The sequence below is a fragment of the Lagenorhynchus albirostris genome, chromosome 18 (genome assembly GCF_949774975.1).
Source record: "Lagenorhynchus albirostris chromosome 18, mLagAlb1.1, whole genome shotgun sequence".
Classification (NCBI taxonomy): domain Eukaryota; kingdom Metazoa; phylum Chordata; class Mammalia; order Artiodactyla; family Delphinidae; genus Lagenorhynchus; species Lagenorhynchus albirostris.
Window position 1 is genome coordinate 49,294,462 of NC_083112.1, and position 19,025 is coordinate 49,313,486.

At 34.6% G+C, this 19,025-nt stretch overlaps 1 protein-coding gene across 5 annotated transcripts in view; it reads left to right on the forward strand.

The window, feature by feature from the left end:
* The window catches only part of UCHL3 (ubiquitin C-terminal hydrolase L3), a 346,469-nt gene that overhangs the window by 312,408 nt on the left and 15,036 nt on the right, over nt 1–19,025 (forward strand). For 2 of the 5 annotated variants that reach the window (XM_060129264.1, XM_060129266.1), the window contains exons 2-5: nt 1,199–1,327; nt 4,151–4,307; nt 4,656–4,741; nt 6,578–6,625. In XM_060129264.1, coding sequence (XP_059985247.1) covers nt 1,199–1,327; nt 4,151–4,307; nt 4,656–4,741; nt 6,578–6,625 — 420 coding nt within the window. Of the gene's footprint in view, nt 1–1,193; nt 1,328–4,150; nt 4,308–4,655; nt 4,742–6,577; nt 6,626–10,247; nt 10,323–14,493; nt 14,540–19,025 lie in introns of those variants that run through there. The other 3 variants (XR_009536797.1, XM_060129265.1, XM_060129263.1) reach the window with 3 other exon arrangements.

Here is a 19,025-nt window from a genome sequence, read left to right on the forward strand (position 1 = left end):
GTGAGAGGCCCGCGTACCACAAAAAAACCCAAACAACAAAAACAAAAAAGCAACTTAAAGATAATGTTAGACCAGTAGATACTATAATGTATTCTCAAAGTAAGGTATAATGATGCATTTTTAGTATGTTTTTTGTTTCCTCTACTCCTTTATTATTTCTATCATGTAAAATTTATTTTGTGATGGTGAACTTTTTAAAACCATCAATTTCCTTCAGTACAGGCATTTATTGAGTTTATTGTGAAATTGACATCATTCTTATTATTATGTTCTTTTTTCCTTTTCTCTCTGCAATAGATTAGGGTCTGATATTTTATTTCCCTATGAATTCTTAAGAGTTTGAAAAAACCACTGCTCTTTTATTACAGTTTTTTTTTTTGCTAGATGTAGGGGAGACAGTGAAGCTGAGTAGGTTTCATTGTGTACTGAAAGTCAGGAAGCCAGCAGGTTACTTTATTTTTTATATAATTTTTTTTTAATATTTATTTATTATATATTTATTTATTTATTTATTTTGGCTGCACCTGGACTTAGCTGCAGCATGTGGACTCTTAGTTGCGGCATGCGTGCGGGATCTAGTTCCCTGATCAGGGATTGAACCGGGCCCCCTGCATTGGGAGCGCAGACTCTTACCCCCTGGACCACCAGGGAAGTCCCAGGTTACTTTTTATATCAAGCATTTCCTGGTGTTCCCACAAGTTGCTTGGACTTTTTTGGCCTTATACACTCTTTGTTCATTGATAAAACTTGTGATATCGACCTATCATCTATCTTTAAACCTCAGTCATCATTTTTGATAATTAGGATAGACTATGCTGATTTACTACCAAAATAATTCTTTATGTACTAGAACTTAGATGCATTTCCTTAAAAATCCAACGTTGGGAATGAGTTTAAGATACCAACCAAGGCACTTGTATGTGTTTGGTGAAGTCCTGACTTATTATGTTCAATCCCAAAGTAATGGATTTTGAAAAACGGAGTTTTGCTTAATATGTTGTAAATTTTAAATGTTTGTTAACTGGTATAAATAAATTGCTATCTCTTCCTACCTTATTCATGGAAAACCTGCTTGACTTCATTCTTATTGAACATCAGTAATATTTGTACCTTCCATTCCCTTTTATGTATCAGATATACAGTATATACACATTATTTCCCTGTTAACACTAAACTGGTTGTTTCCCCTTTTTACCAGTTTCTCAAACAATTAGGTCTGCATCCTAACTGGCAGTTTGTTGATGTATATGGAATGGATCCTGAACTCCTTAGCATGGTACCAAGACCAGTGTGTGCAGTGTTGCTTCTCTTCCCTATTACAGAAAAGGTAATTGTTAAGTAAGATATAGTTTCCAGTAAATGCAGAATTCTCTTTCAATGTTGAATTAAACCTATGCTGTTGAATTAAACCTATGAATTAAGAACAGATGACTCCCTTCTTGCATAAAATGAGGAAATCTAGACAGTGGGGACATCCTAAAAATCTAGTTTTATTAAAGAGATGTATTTAGATTTTGATTTGTAGATTGACAGAGAAGCCCTGAGTCTTTTAAACTCTGGTAGTTTTTTTTTTTTTATAAAATATAGTTAGTTTGCCTCAACTGTTTTGATGTGACATTTAATCACAATTTGATGTGTATACTTTAGAACTGTTAAGTACTAGGATATTCTTAAATCTGTCTTAGAAAATATATGAATAAAGAATATTCAAAATTTTAATATATAAAATATGTAAATGTTTTCAATATATACGTAAAGAAATCTTTGTTTTAAGGAGGTAGATGTAACTAATGACATGGGTTACATTATTTTCAGAATAAACTTGATTTGGGTGAGAATCGTTAAGCTTAAATACAATTTAATTGGCAGATTTAGGATATGTTGGGGATTATAAACAGCTATTCTTAGCTCTCTGTATCTAAGTTCAAATCTCCATATTTCAGGCCTTCTAGAATGATATCTTATAGCTATGTGCATTATGGAGCCATTTTAAAACAGTTTTGAGTCTATATGTTTCTGATTTTTATTTTTAAACTTAGAAATAATAGGATGAACTCAACATTGTAAAAAATGAAGTAAATGGGAAGATGTGAGGAATGAGTATTTATACTTATATAAGTAGAAAATATAGTGGCATCTGCCACTTTCTGATATCTCTTACAATTTGGTCAGTCCCTATTTCAGCTCATAAGTGACATAATAAAAATCACTCAAAGGATATCTAGTGGATGGTTTAGGAAATATGAAGTGTTTCAATCTTCTAAGTTCTAATTTAGAAACTGATTATGTAGTTGTGAATGGCTTCAGCATACTAATAGCAAAAGAATTGTTATGGGTACATCATTATCTTTTAAATCAAGTCAGTTACAGTGTTTTAAATGTGCTTTACGCTATTAATTTATTTCTCTCTGGTATTTTTGTTGTCTTTAATTATGGCAGACCACAGTGAAAACACAGTCACTTTCCTTTTTCTTATACTTGCTCTGAATCATTTTAGGATTTTTTTTCTAAACCTTAAATCTTGAGAAGTTATCAAACTTTTTGATAACTTTATGGTAAGTTTTTGATAACTTCAAACTCTTTTGCTTTGTCACCAAGGAACATTGATGTTAAGCAACAGCAATAACAAACTAAACTCTAGGACTGTACAAAACATTTCAGCCCAAGACCTTACCGTATTGAACTTTTCAGTTTTTATCAGTTGAACTTATATGAATGAATTAATGGTTCAGAATTTATTCTGAAAATATTTACAAATTTGATTTTGGATATATGTATAACTGGTTCACTTTGCTGTACAGCAGAAACTAACACAACATTGTAAATCAACTATACTCTAATAAAAAATAGTAAAAAATTAAAAAAATAAAAATTTGATTTAGGAGCACATTTATAAAAATTATTTTTTCAGGCACAGGTACGTTTGTTGTTAAAAGCAGTTCCTTAATTATGGGTTTTAAATAGACATCATTTGTTTCTTTTATCACAGGAGTCAGCAGACTTTTTCTGTGAAGGGTCAGCTAGTAAATATTTTCAACTTTGCAGGCCTGATAGTCTCTATTATAACTATTCAACTTTGCCTTTTAGTATGAAAACAGCCATAGACAATACAAAAATAAAACTTTACTTACGAAACCAGGCAGTGGGCCAGGTTTGGCCTGTAGCCTGTGGGCTGTAGTAGGGCTCCCTACTCTATTGGAATCTGAAAATTATAGGAAAACAATAAACAAAACAATAAAATCATCTTCCTACTCTCTTCCTTCTCCTCACTTTTGTTTTTAAATTTATTTAATTAAATAATTTATTTATTTTGGCTGCATAGGCTCTTAGTTATGGCATGCGGGATCTAGTTCCTTGACCAGGGATCGAACCTGGGCCCCCTGCATTGGGAGCATGGAGTCTTACCCACTGGACCACCAGGGAAGTCCCCATCCTCACTCAATTTTTTTAAATATTTATTTTTTTCAGGTATAGTTGATTTACAATGTTGTGTTAATTTCTCTCCCCACCCATTTTTTAACCTCATTATTTTTAACGCTTTTTACAATTGGAAAAATGAGGCACAGAGACATTAAGTAACTTGTTGGAGTTGCACAGCTAATAATGGCAGAGCCAGGTTGTGGGTTAAGGCAATCAGATGTAGAGCCCACACTTTTGACATTATTGTACCATATTATTTTTACAATCAGTTGTTATAGATAATGGTGAATGTTATGAATACCATATACTTATAAATATAGTGTGAATTTTGTTAATATAATATGATGTAACAGTATAGAAATGTGAAAAATAGAAAGTAAAAATCCTCTAGTAATCTCTTATCCCAGATCTCTTATCTCTTATCTGTTAAGTTTTTCTATATCCTTTAACACTTTTCAATGCATATATAAAGTAAATATTTTTAAAACATAAATGAGAATCATATTAATATATACTGGCCTGTAACCACTCTATAATCATGGACAGATTTCTAAGTCAGAATATGTAAATCTATTTTATTCTTCTTAAAATGTTTTATAGTATTGCATTCACATATGCCATGTTAACCAAATCCCCATTGATGTATATTTAGAGTTTTTCCATATTTATATTTAAGTCCTTTTTAATATATTATTTTCACATGTAGGCTACTGATTTTTTTTTTTGATAGTATGAAATATTCAGAACAGAAGAAGAGGAAAAAATAAAATCTCAGGGACAAGATGTTACATCATCAGTATATTTCATGAAGCAAACCATCAGCAATGCCTGTGGAACAATTGGACTAATCCATGCTATTGCCAACAATAAAGACAAGATGCACTTTGGTAAATAATTTTTCATTACTGCTATCTTCCCCCTGCTTAAGTTATAAGTTAACTTACTGAGCAGTAGGTGGTGTTCTAGTTCTTTCTTTCAAAGTATCAAATAAAGCTTTTCCTCCCTTCTGTCTTTTATAATGGGAATGTATATACTGTTAGGGGAAATATTAATACTCCCCAGGTTTAACAAACAAATAGCTTAAGCCCTATCATTTATCCCAATATTCTTATATTCCTAACTTACCAGTAAAAGAGTTTTCCCTGAGAAATAGTTAGCATGCTTCTAGTATTTTCATATCTCAGTCTCTTTGAGATAGCAAGCCTTTTCAATTTTATCATCTTTAATATTCTCAGAATCTGGATCAACCTTGAAAAAATTCCTGGAGGAGTCTGCATCAATGAGCCCTGAAGAACGAGCCAGATACCTGGAGAACTATGACGTCGGTACCTTTTTCTGTCTTGATCTCATGTGTGGGCAAAATTCTCTGGGATTGTAGATTCTTTTGGGGGGTTTGTCTTGAAACCGTATATTATGCAATTATGGATTTTTGTTGTATCCATTAAAACAGGCCTTTTGTACTTTTGTAACATTATCTGAAATATCCATAAATGTTGATAAATTGCCACTTCTTTTCTATGTCCAGAGCTGAATGAGAGAAAAAAGGCAATTTGATTTAACAATTTATAAAATATCTTATGATTGATTGTTCCTTACCATTCCCTCCCTATAATAAATATATGCTTGGCAATACCCTGTGTGTCTTTCACTGGGAATTTGGAACAAGGCTGAAGACCAATGGAAAAAACAAAGGTTTAAAGGTAGATGTTAGAATATTCTCTAGCTATTTTATCAGTGTAATATTTTTGCATGTGTGAGGACACAGGCCACATAGTCTAAGACGTTTTAAATGATTGTACCTTTTCATAGAATTTAGATTGGTATTTACATTTTATTCTATTTGAAATCTATTTTTCTTTTGAAGGCTTTTTACCTTTTAATGACATTATTAAGTAGATTGTAAGTTCTTTGAAATTAGAAACAGTATAGTGTACAAATTATTTGGCTAGAACAATGTGTTAGGCAGAGTTTGTGCCCAATAAATCCATTGACTTGATTATGTTGTTTTAGCATTCTAATGTACTTTGATTATTTTAAGTTGTATTTTCTTTAAAAAAACCTGCTGATCTCATAAAACGTCTTTATTTTACATAAAAATAAAATGAACAACTTAAAAGTCACCAGTAATCCCACCAATGAGAGGTAGCCACCATTTATATTTTTAATAGGGAATATATAATTGTATGCACAATATTTTAAAACAAAAATTTGATCACACTGTAATATTGTTTTATAACTTGCTTTTTTCACGTAACTTATCACAAACATATTACATACCAGTAAGTATATATTTGACATCATCATTTAATGGCTGCGTAGCTTTCCATAGTGTAGTATTTTATTTAACCAATAAATTATTGTCAGAAATTTAATATTTTTCCCTTTTTTTCACCATTTGAAAAAATACTACAAGGTATATCATTGTAGCTAAGTCTTTGCAAATATCATTAGTGATATATAATTATGTACAGTTATATGTAAATATATAAACTCCTAGAAGAGAAATCGCTGGACGAAATAGTTTGCATGTTTTTAAAGCTTTGATACTTATTGCCAAATTGCCATTCATAAAGGTACGTTCACCCGTAGTTTACTTTGACTGTTTCTCTTCATCTTTGTTAATAGTGCCTATTATAAGAGCATTTTTTTTTTTAAGTTCAGGAACCTAAAATCTCTAGCTTCTGTTAAATGCATGCCTTTTGCTCCACATTTCTAAAGTGCTGACTGAAGCTGCATGATTAAGCATAAATACAGCCAAAGCTGCAGAATAGCATGTAACCTGGAGAAACAGATGAGCTAAGCTTCTTCAGTCTCTATCTGTGAGATGCTTACTTTATTCTAGTCTCAGTTGAATAAAGTGTTAAATGTTAGTTCCAGCAATTAAATAAGGTAAATGACTCCCACTTACCCCTGGCAATTACAAATAAGCAGATACTCAGTTTCCTAAGGTTTCAGAGATTTGAGGGTTGGAAAGCACAGCAATTCATTTGCTTACTCAGAAATCATTCTTAAATATTTAGTGTTAAACTGTTCCAAAAATCTCCTCCGATTTGTTTCTTAACAAGGCTTTAGATGTTAAAATTTAGCATTGCTGTTTTTATTTAAAAAGTTGGATATAGTCATTTGTTCCTGTTAATACTTTATATTCTTATTACAGGCCATTCGAGTTACTCATGAGACCAGTGCCCATGAAGGTCAGACTGAGGTATTTCACATTTTTCAAAACTTTTCCTGCCACTTGTAAATTTAACCAAAGTTCTATTGTATGACATGTAGTTTTAGAAAATTATTGGGATTTGTTTTCCTTTGAGGGAATTTGCTTACGTAAAAGTAGTCATAAAGTAGCCCAAGAACATGTTTTGACAAACTGTTAATATGCACTTTGATAACAGCCATCTCAGTTTGTCTAATCATTTAGACAGTTTGCAGATTGTGTGCTGTTTGCTTTGGCTAACGGGTGGTCTTCGTGTTCCCCATCAGGTTCCTTTGACTTGCAAGTATTTTGAGAAAAATACCTGCCCTGTAGTAAAGGTAGATAGCCAGTATGGTTTTCAAGAGCCTTTATCATGCTCAGCTTCTAGCAAAAAGCTGTAACATTCTCTTTACTCAGGAAATCTGTTCTGGGGCAATGTGATGGTCTTCACCATCTTTACTCTGTTAGCTAGTTATTTCTTCAGATAGGTCACCTCTCCTCTCCTTCTCTTGTCTCTTTTTTCATTCTCTTTTTCATGAGGGATTCCCTCCCTCCATTTCTCCTTTTTCTTCCCTCAAACCTCACCCTCCCACTCTTGGGGGAAGTTTGTCAGAAGGTATTTCAGTCAAAATGAATAGAGTTTAATTAAAATCATTTGGTGTATTTATAACACATTTAAGTGTTAATACCAGAGAATTATAGATTTTCTTCTTTCTTATCCTATGCGTGACTTGGAACCATACTTTTTCATGTACAAAGATGACATTGCCTTTATGCTTTAAAAATACTTGAAAAAGGGCTTCCCTGGTGGCGCAGTGGTTGAGAGTCCGCCTGGCGATGCAGGGGACACGGGTTCGTGCCCCGGTCCGGGAAGATCCCACGTGCCGCGGAGCGGCTGGACCCGTGAGCCATGGCCGCTGAGCCTGCGCGTCCGGAGCCTGTGCTCCACGGCGGGAGAGGCTACAACAGTGAGAGGCCTGAGTACCACAAAAAAAAAAAAAAAGAAAAAAAACTTGAAAAAGTACTGATTTAAAAGTATTGAACTTAAATATTCCCACTATCTTCAAAAAAATTTTTTTAAGGAGAAAACAATTTGATACTATGATATAACTGCAGTTTTTCATAGCTCTGACTGGTAACTGTGAATGCTTATAATAAAACCACTTAGGAATTTAAACATTAATTCTCCATGTAATTGTATCATACTTTCTTGGTTGCTCTCAGGTTCTGCTTTCAGATGTGTGTACCATTGCTTTTTGACTAAGTTTACATAACAGACGCACACACACACAGTGGCATGTCTAAGTGGTTTCGACACCATATTGGAAATGAATGGGATGCTCTGTTTTTTGTATTGCTTTTTACGATCTTGAGCATGTTCTTAATCTTCACTATGTTTTGCTTTTTTTTGTTTACAAATTTGTAGTGTTAAAATTAGCAGTGATGGGCTTCCCTGGTGGCGCAGTGGTTGAAAGTCTGGCTGCCGATGCAGGGGACACGGGTTCGTGCCCTGGTCTGGGAAGATCCCACATGCCGCGGAGCGGCTGGGCCCATGAGCCATGGCCGCTGAGCCTGCACGTCCGGAGCCTGTGCTCCACAACAGGAGAGGCCACAACAGTGAGAGGGCCGTGTACCGAAAAAAAAAAAAAATTAGCAGTGATGGTGAAGATCAGCATGAAATTATTGTAAAATATGAAAACCGTTAATTGTAGTAAAGCAGTTAAATGCTTTAATACCTGTTTACTTAAAAAAATTGTCTTTATGGTGCCTCCTCTTGCCTCCCTTTTGGCCTTTATCCAAATTACGGCTTTTAATACCTCCTTTTAGATGATGTTCACATCTCTTCTCTAGACCTAAACTCCTTCCCGCTGTAGACTACTTTATTTTGTATGATTCCTACTATTTGCATTTTAGCTATTTGTTTTCATATTCTTTTTCATTTATTTAAGATGTATATTTTTTTAACATCATAACAGCTCTGAAATTAGGGTGTATCTTACAGTTAATTTTGTAATTTACTTGGTGGTATTACCTTCTTTAGTTGTACATAAAATGATGCATCTTAAAACCACCGGTGCCTTAGATTTGCTGAAATGTGGTGTCATATCTCCCTTACTGTGGCTCTTCGACCTAGGATTGGTGTTCGATTCCTGTGGGTATGCCCCAGAGTATCCAACACCATTCCTTGTGCATAGGCACAACACATAATTATTAATTCACCAGAATTAGCTCAAAACTAACCTTAGTGGTATAAAAACTACCAAAAAAGGCTAAATCTTGGTGTTCTGTAGTCCCCTGAGTAAACCAAACATACTATTAGCCACTGTTCCTCAATAGGGCACTATTACCATTTTGGGACGAGTTCAGCTCTTTGCTGTATGGGCTGTTTTGTGCATTCCAGGGTGGAATATAAATTATTATATTCTAGCCACTGTATGTTAGTGACTCCCAGTCACTGAGAGAACAAAAACCCACACCATACATTTCCAAATTCAGTATCAACCACCTTAAAACTCCTGCACCAGGGACAGGTTTTGCGATCACTTTATTTCTGGCTCATCTACCATCTGTGGACTTAAGAGTCTTCGACATGTTATTATCTCCATTGCTTTCTGTATTCCAGCACACTATTTTTTGTCGGTTCCTATGACACACCTCAGTCTTTTCCATTTGTATTTGTTTGGTTTTGCTGCCATAGCAAAATACCACAAACTGGATGACTTAAACAACAGAAATTTATTTTCTCACAGTTCTGGAGGCTAGAAGTCAATATCAGGGTGCCATCAGGGTTGGTTTCTGGTGAGGCCTCTCTTCCTCACTTGTAGACGGGTGTCTTTTCACTGTGTCCTCACATGGCTTTTCTTCTTTGTGCACTTGCAGAGAGAGAGAAGTCTCTAGTGTCTCTTCCTCTTCTTATAAGGACACCAGCCCTGTTGGATTAGGGCCCATCCTTATGACCTCATTTAATCTTAATTACTTCTTAAACGCTCTGTCTCCAAACACAGTCACATTTGGGATTAGGGCTTCAGTATGTGAATATTTGGAGAACATTGTTCAGTGCATAGTACCATTTTTGTGCTTTGTAAGGGCCCAGTTCTTGTCCAGGTATACCCTTTCACTTTACATAGTTGGTACCTTCTCATCCTTTAGGTTTCACCTTAAAAGTCATTTTTCAGAGAGGTTTTCTTTCATTACCGTTAAGTAGGGCCACCTCAGTGAATTTTCTGTCATAAAACCCTTTTTATTTTCTTCCGGGCATTTTTTAATCTACAATATGTTTTTTTGTTTGTTTATTCCATTTATTTCATAGAATAGGAGTCCCATGAGGACGTGGGTCTTTTTTGTCATATTTACCTTGAATCCCCAGGACAGTGCTTGGCATTGGACAGTATATAGGCATTTATGAAAAAGTGCATAGTATAAAAGTAAGGAGCACAGGATGTAGGTTTGTATACTGACTCTACTATTTAGTAGCTTAGGCAAGATACTTTCCTTAGCATAAAATGAAAAGAATAACATCTACCTTATGGGATTGCTGTGAAGATTAATGAGTTAATCATATAAAGTGCTTAAAATAGTGCCTGGTATTTAATGGGCCTTCAGTAAATACTAGGTGGTGATTTTGTTTTACCAGGCTTTCAGAAAAATGAATATGAATGGCAGAGGATGAGCTGAAGCAATAGGGGGAAGCCAGATCAAGGGGTGGCTTGAATTTTATAAACAATGGGGAGCCACCAAAGATGGTATGTTTAGTGTTCAGCACATTGAGTTTAAGATGAGTAATGGGTCATCTGTGTAGAAGTTGGATTGGAGTCTAAAGCTCTAGGGCGATATCTGGAGTTCTGTATTTGGTCAGAGAGTAGTTAGAACCTTGAGAATTCTACAGAGGGAGAATAGTGGTGAACCACAGTGAATCCCTGGGGCACATAGGTGTTAAAGGAGTGGGTGGAAGAAGAGGAGCCAGTAATAACAGTGTAATAACAACTGACATCATTGATACTCTCTGTCAGAACGCTTTCGTGGGAATGGAGTAGGCAGGAGCCTTATTGCACGCAGAGACTTGTAGACTAAATGAGAGATCAGTAAGATGAGCCACCAAAACACAGTAGCCTCTTTAGAAGATTGGCCGTAAATGCGGCGAAAGAGTAGTTGTTTACTTGTATGTTCTGAATCCCATCATGATTGTCTGGCCGACTCTGGCTAATCCAGAAATTTGGACGGTAGCCCCACCTCACTTATGCTTCATTAACCTACGCTGAAAGTTACTGCTTTCATGTTTCACTTAAGTTTGGGAAGATAGAAGAACAACAATGGGATATGAGGAAATTAAATTAAAAGTGTTTTTTTAAATTGTGAACAAATACAGTGATACAATAATGGAAACAGTATGCAAATGAAACGTAAAGGCAAGAAAAGAAAAATCCAAAAGAATATCTTATTTGCCTTCAGACTCTAGTTTTACTTCATCAATACTTATCTAAAAAGCCATTTCTAAAGTTTGTGATTTGCCCATATTAATTTAGGAGCCAGCCCAGATATGAGTAGAGATCTCCTGATGATTTATTGTTTATTTAACTTTTTACAAAAAGAATAAATTTATTATATTGCTCAGGAACCTCCATACAAATTTATAGTGATAATGAAGAATAATAGAAACGGACACGATTGTTCTATGTATGTATTAAACAAACATGCCAGTATGGAAAATGTAGCAAAAAATGCTTTTAGTAGTTATGGTTTTTTTTTTAACTTCAAATCTTTTTTTAGCTAATTTTAGAACAGTCGAAATCAAACATTTTTGTGGGATTTTTTTCTTAATATTTTATCACGAGTATTTTCTTCATCAAATCCTCTTTATAAATAATTCCTTATGGCACTGTACTCTCATGTGAATGAACCATAATTTACTTTCCAGTAACCTTAACTTTTGATATTTAGATTGTTTTCAGTTTTTCAAGTTAAACGCATAACTTCATTGAATATCTTTGTTTATTCATATATTCATTCTAGGTTCTTTCTTTAAGATCATTTCCTATAGGTAGAATTACCTTGAGTCAAAGGGATGAACATTTTTCAAGTTCTTGTTACATAATATGAAATTATTGTCTGTCTTTCATTTGATTAACCTAGTAATCTGAGCACTTATTATGCCAGGTATGGTGCTAGCAACTATATATACAGAGATAAATAAGATGCAGTTTGTGTTTTCGAGGATCTGTTACTTCAATGGAGATAGCTTCAAAAATAGCCATTGCCGGTGTTGAATTCTATTTTTAAATTTTGGCTTGTTTGATAGAGGGAAATAATGCGGTTGATTGCTAAGACCATTCAAAGATCTGTTGTAAAAGTTTATGAAATGAATTTCAATCATGAAATGAAATTGTAATTAATTTACAAGTGAAATGTGTAATCTACTTTGGTTAGTGTTGTCCTATAAGAGAAGGTGTTTTGACTATTGGGAAAGCAGTGGGTAAGTTCTGATTTCAATTATGTGTTCATGTATATGTATACACAATTTTAAATAAATTGTGTATGTGTGTATGTATATGTATGTGTCTAGTTGGCTTTTTTGGCCCAATCAGTGCAGAATGTCAGTGATGGGGGAGGAAATAGTGTCAAGTTTTATCTTTATTAGTTGTATAAGTATAGTTTGCATGGCTTCATTTTACTCTGAAGTATAGTTTTTCATTATTTTGATTATGTTAGAATTACAAGGAGTTAAGATGCTCTCACATTTATTTTCCTTCTTTAGGGATTTATTTTCTTCTTTCCTTGACTCTGAAAGAAACGGAAGCTATTAGGAAGAAACTTAGTTCTTATAGAATGTACAATTTAAGGTCCTGATTGTTTTGGGAGAATCAGATGGGAACTGTAAATGAAACTCAGATGCAAGTACCATGCATTTTAAGCTGTATAGTCCAGTTTTGTCAAGAAATCTGAAATTGCATCTTTCTGATCTTCCGTTTTGTTTTCCATTTATTTTCCATATTCCATTTTCTCTATTCCATTCCAACAAGATGTAAGGGAAATCCTTTTGGGGCATCTTCATTTTATGTCATTCTTAAAACTGAGAAATGCTCTGGAACTTCTGTCCTAACTCCTTACACTTTTGCCTTTTTCTCTCCTTCTGTTATCATTTTTTCTGTATATCATTCCCTGAATAGAAGCTGGTTTAAAGTGTATGTGTGGAGTTGAATGGGAGAGCTGAGTTTGAAGGAGGAAATACAAATTAGGATTAGTCATAGTGGGGGAAATATTATTGAAATGGTTCTTTTTTTGATCCTTTGTTTTCAAGCAGTGATATTGTGTCTCCTTACATGTAATCAGTTCTTCTTTATCTAATATCACTTGGAAATGAATGATGGTTAAATGGATTAAATTAGTTGTTGAAAGGGTCAGAATGTAGTTACTACTCTGTCCTGTTTACACTTTTTTCCCTTTCTTAGGTTAACAAATATTTTGTCCTAAATGAATCAAAATAGTCTGTTTTTTATTCTTTCTGCATCATCTTCTTGTTCTTCTTATTTTCTCCAATATCAGGGTTTTGGAAAAGGAGATATATAACTATTATTATTTTAAAGTAAATTCTTATATTGAACTCATCAGTTGACTCTTCCAGACCTGACTAGATGTAATTCTTCTATCTAAAAATGTCTCCAGCAATAAAAATAGAGTTGAGGTTGTAATGATATTTGAGGATGGTGGATTTTTCTGTTTGTTTTGTTTTAACCACAACTTTCCAAAACAAAGGGTTAAGATTTAAGATTCTTTTCGTTTGTAGTCAATGAGAATCTTATTGGAGCTACTCTCAAATTGTAAAAAAATAATAATAATAATAAAGAATTTCTGGGACTTAGTTTTTGGCCAGCTTAACAATGGTAAGCTTGAGTTTAATGTAAAGTATAGAGATATAGGTCATTATCTTAATAGAGATTTTGGAGAATTGTTAACGGAAGTCAGAAAATACAGTTGTTAAACCAGTAAGAGAAAAAAGTCTTTAAAGAATATCTAGAAATCTGTGGGTATCTTGATTTATTAGGTGAGCAAAATGAAGAAATTTGCCATTTTCCATGGAATATGTAGTGGTATTTTGTGTATTTCGGTATCTAGCTCATGTTTCACTTTGACTTCTTTGCCAACTGAACATGGATACTTTGTAGGAAAGTTTGCATCTTTTGCATGAATCTGGTTTTACTTTCCTATTTTAAATTTGGACCTCAAATTTAGTGTAATTCAATGTATTATACTGAAATTTATTCAAATCTACAGGAGTCCATTTGGAATTAATTTATAATTTTGACTTTAAACTTTTAAAGTTTTATATATGTGTACATATCCTCATGCATGTATGCCTACATTTATAATTTTACTTCTTTTCATGGCATTTGGAAGCCCTAGAGAAGTTCCTAATTTTTTCCTTTCCATGTGCCATTTTTTTAGACTCAGTGGTATCTCTAAAGTTTGAAAGGACATGTCCTATTCTGGAAATAAATTTAATTGTCATGATTAAGTATATATTTTATTAGCAGGTCAATAAAATGAATGATTTTGTAGGTATTTAAGACAAAAGAGTCTCACCATGAGATACCTGGGGTTGCTGGAAACATTGGGAATTATTTTGGGGTGTTACAGTATCAGTCTTGATTATTCTTAAGTGTCATTTATGGGTGAATGCAATGGAAATTGACATGCTTATCAATTGCCAAGTATTCTCATCTTCTTAAATTCTCACTGCTTTTAAAAGTATGTCTGTCATCTTATTATAATGATGGTTACCATTTACTGAACGCATCTTATGTGGTAGGCATTATACTAAGCACTGTGTGTACCCTACTCTAATCTTCTCAATTCCTTAAGATAGATGTTATCCCATTTTACAGACTGGAAGACAAAGAAGTTACTAACTTGTCCAAAGTCACACAGCTAGTAAGTACTGTCCATGCTCTTAAGGCAACAAAATGTATAGATAAATAAAAATTGCTAAAACAAACAAGCTCTTAGTCAACAGTAGATTTTTCCTTATATTAAACATAAAGTCTTACCCATAAACCAACCACAGTCTTTTGGTAATTATGTTATCTGTATTTTGGAAAACAGTAATTATTTTAAGTACCTACCAGCCAATGATCCCTTTATATTTAGGAAATTACATGGTTATAATGATATTTTTCTTAGTAACAGGATGCCCTTTTAGATGGGAAAACATTTTGGGTATAAGCCAAAATCTACTTGCTTTATTTTAACATTTTAGAATAATTTAGATTTGAGCACTTAGGGTAAACTACCAAACACTTGATTTCTTAACAAAGAAGTAATACTAGTCTGACCCTCTGCCCCCTTTGTTAAAAGGTCTGTATCATTTCTTTTTAGCCTTTACAACATTTCTAATTCTTTGGTTATTATTAGGTACTCTAAAGAGTAATCTATTTTTTGTACACCCAGAGAATGTATATTAACTGAAGGAAAAGTAATTTGGCTTTTTAGACCGACACACTCTTTCCACCTTTTTTTTTTTTTTAATTATTTATTTTTGGCTGTGTTGGGTCTTTGTTTCTGTGTGAGGGCTTTCTCTAGTTGCGGCAAGTGGGGGCCACTCCTCATTGCGGTGCGCTGGCCTCTCACTATCGCGGCCCCTCTTGTTGCAGAGCACAGGCTCCAGACGCGCAGGCTTAGTAGTTGTGGCTCACGGGCCTAGTTGCTCCACAGCATGTGAGATCCTCCCAGACCAGGGCTCGAACCCGTGTCCCCTGCATTGGCAGACGGACTCTCAACCACTGCGCCACCAGGGAAGCCCCTCTTTCCACCTTTTTATTAAAGGTTTGAAAATTCTTTTTTTTAGGCTTCATGACATTTCTAATTTTGTGGTTATTAAACAGTTTAAAGGGTAGTTGACTCATTTTTTCATATACAAAGTGACATACACATTAACTGTGAAGGAAAAGTAATTTGGCCTTCTGGGACCCAGGTATTTTGGTTTCTTTCTGAACTAGTTATAACTTTGAAGATAGAAAAATTTGAACTGTTGATTGTTTTGGGAATACAGCTAGAGATTGTAATAGGTTTGCCTCTATGAATTAGGTAGTTGACAGTTGATGGGTGGGTGGCTTTGTGTGAGATGAAGACACTGAAATTGGAGCCAGGAGTCATGGGTTCTGCCTCTGCTTTGAGAGTCACTAGTTATATGACTGTGGGCAAGTCAACTAAGTCCTTGTGCCTCTAAAAGACCCCGACACTGTTCTGATGCTCATGGGCTGTGTCCAAATGGCTCACCCTGTATTTTTTTTTTTTTAACTCAAGAGGATTTAGGTCAGAATCAGAATGCTTAAAAATCTCAAAGTGAATGTCTATACCTAATTCCTTTATGCAAAAAATATTTGTTAAACTCCTTAGAGTACTTTCTGAGGAGCAAATCATTTAATTCCTAGGGTTTTTGAAAAGCCTGTTCTGGTTTTTTCAAAACTGTAATGAAGAGATAGGTTATATTGCAGTGGTGTGTGAAGTCACATTATACTGTTGCAGACCCACGCAGTAAGCAGAGGGGGCGTGGGTTCAGTGTTAATGTCCTGGCAGACAGTGATGTCATTAATAATTCTAATGAAATACATAATTTTTGACAACTTTGGATTCCTCTACCAGAACTGAAAAACTGAGGAAGTGAGTTCTTTATTCAGATGCTCTAGAAAGTGAGCTCTTTATTAAAATCTTCTGAAAGACTCAAGAATAAGCTGTAGATATTTGATCCTTTCCAGTTAGTATGGAAAGGAAATTGGCTATTTATTCTGAAGATTCTACTCACAGTTTAAATTTTCATATTTGAAAGCAAAGCTAACTTAGTTACTTCGGCAGCTAATATTATGACAATGTAAAAGTTGGTGAATATGTCTTTAATATTTGTAATTCTAAGAGAAAGCCTAGGAATATTAAGATTCCATAGTAACGTTCTTCATATCAGTCTTTTCATCTCTTAAAATAATATTACTTGAAAGTCCTTTCCTGAAACTAACACAATATTGTAAAGCAATTATACTCCAATAAAAATGTTAAAAAAAAAAAAAGAAAGTCCTTCCCTGAATTATCATATAAATTTTCATTGGAATTGAAAATATATGTGATGTACACAGTTATGTCTATATTATGAATTAAATTATCTTTACAAATTGTACAGTTGGAAAAGATGTGTATATATTGTGTTCCTTTAGCTTTAGGAGGTAGAAATAAATATGACTAGAGTAAAAATTTAGAATTACTGGTTCTAATGTTTAACAACTCAACATATTCATTTACTTATGGAAAACAATACTTAGTATACTAGCAATATGATAGCGGATAAAAGGTTTTTCTAAGAGCATTACAAGGTAGTTACAAGTAAGACAGTCATAATGTAGTAACGTACCGTCCTGTATTTGATATTGTAAAACAGTTGCCAAATAGAAACACATGCACACACACATGAACCTTGATGTATGGAACTCATTCAGGAGGGTGTGCTTTTGAACATATCCTTTCTTTTTTTCATTCCTTCCTCTTATATATGGAAAACGTGATGAGCAAAAAGAGGGCTAAAATTACCCATAGATAATCCGATAATGTTTGGGCAAAAATTGTATCTTCATCTTTAAATAGAAATGATCATAATTTCTACCTTAGTATGATCATTGTGAGACTCTATAGCATCCACAGTTTAGAACATTTGGTATGTAATAGTAAGCACTCAATGCTAGCTATTATTGTTGACTGATGAACATATAAAGATACCTGTGTGAATGTATTTACTACAGCATAGTTTATAAATGTAGAAAACTAGAAACAAACTAAAGATGCCATAATATGTTTATGGTGCATCTATTTAAGGAATAATATGTTGTCGTGAAAAATAATGTAGATATATACTTACTGAGGTGGATAGATGCCCAAAATATATGGAAAGTGAAAGCAGCCTGAAGAATATGACTTTTTTTCCTTGTAAAAAATGTTAAAAATTTTAACAAATTGCTAAAGGTCAAGTATAGGCTGGTATGATACTATAAAATCCCTGTAAGCAGTGCCAAAGGGGAGCTCACATCCACTCTCCACAGACCTCACTGGGTGCCTATAAGCTTAAACTAGGAACAAGGCAAGAGAGAGGCCCAAGGTGCAGGCCTGGGGGGAGGAAGCAGCTTCTACTTTGGGAAGGACCTGGATTCTTCTCCCCTGTGGAATAAAACCTAACAATGCTGGGACAGAAAACCCTCCCTGGAGAAGGGAACAGACAAAACTACCCCTTCAGCGGAGGTATAGGAAACTCCTATGAGAGAAATCAATGGAGGAGGGAAGGATCCCATGGAAAGCCTTGTCCTTGATATCCAGGTACAAACAACCTACTTATGATGGAGGCTGAACCATGTCAACAAAGAATGCCTTCACCTTCCCACCATTAGACCAGCCAGCACCAACAAACAAGTGTCAAATGTGTGGGGTAGGCCAAGAGCATGAAGAGAGACCTTCTCTGAGGCATAGACTCTGAGAAAAATCCTAAAGCTATGAGTGGAAAAAGAACGTTGAAAAAGAAAGCATTCAGCAACCCAGCTCCTACCCTAAGCACACAGTAATGTGAGGCAGATTTTAAGCTGGTAGATTACTGAGGATAACCATAGCAAAAACAAACCAAACAGCACAACTTCTAACTAGATTGACTCAACTCCACACACTAAAGCCCTAGCAGAAGAGGCGGCATGCCCATTCCCAGACATAAATACATTTATCTCAGTCTCTCTGCTCCTACACAGGATGTGTGCCTTTTAAACAAAAATTATAAGATGAAGAAAACAAGAAAAATAACACGCTGTCACAAGACAAAGGAATCAACAGAATCAAACTCAGATATGATCCAGGTGTTGGAACTGTCAGATGCAACTTAAAATAACTGTGATTAATATGTTAAAGCCTCAAGTAGAAAAGGTAGACAACAGATACCAACAGATGGGGAATATCAACAGAGAGTTGGAAGCTCTAAGAAAGAATCAAATGGAAATCTAGTAATTAAAAACACAGTACCAGAGGTGAAGAATGCCTTTAATGGATTTGCCAGTAGACTTGCAAATGTTGAGGAAAGAATCAGGAAATGTGAAGACAGATTGCTAGAAATTTACCCAAACTGAATCACAAAAATAAAAAATCATGGGAAGAAATCCCACAAAACCCCCCAGGTCACCCAAGAGCTGTGGATCAATTTCAGATGATCTAATATGTGCAGGTAGAATCAGAAGGAAAAGAGAGGGACTTCCTTCGTGGTCCAGTGGTTAAGACTCCGCACTCCCAGTGCAGGGGGCTCGGGTTCGATCCTTGGTCAGGGAACCAGATCCCACATGCTGCAACTAAAGATCCTGCATGCTGCAACAAAAGGATCCCGTGTGCCACAACTAAAGATCCCACA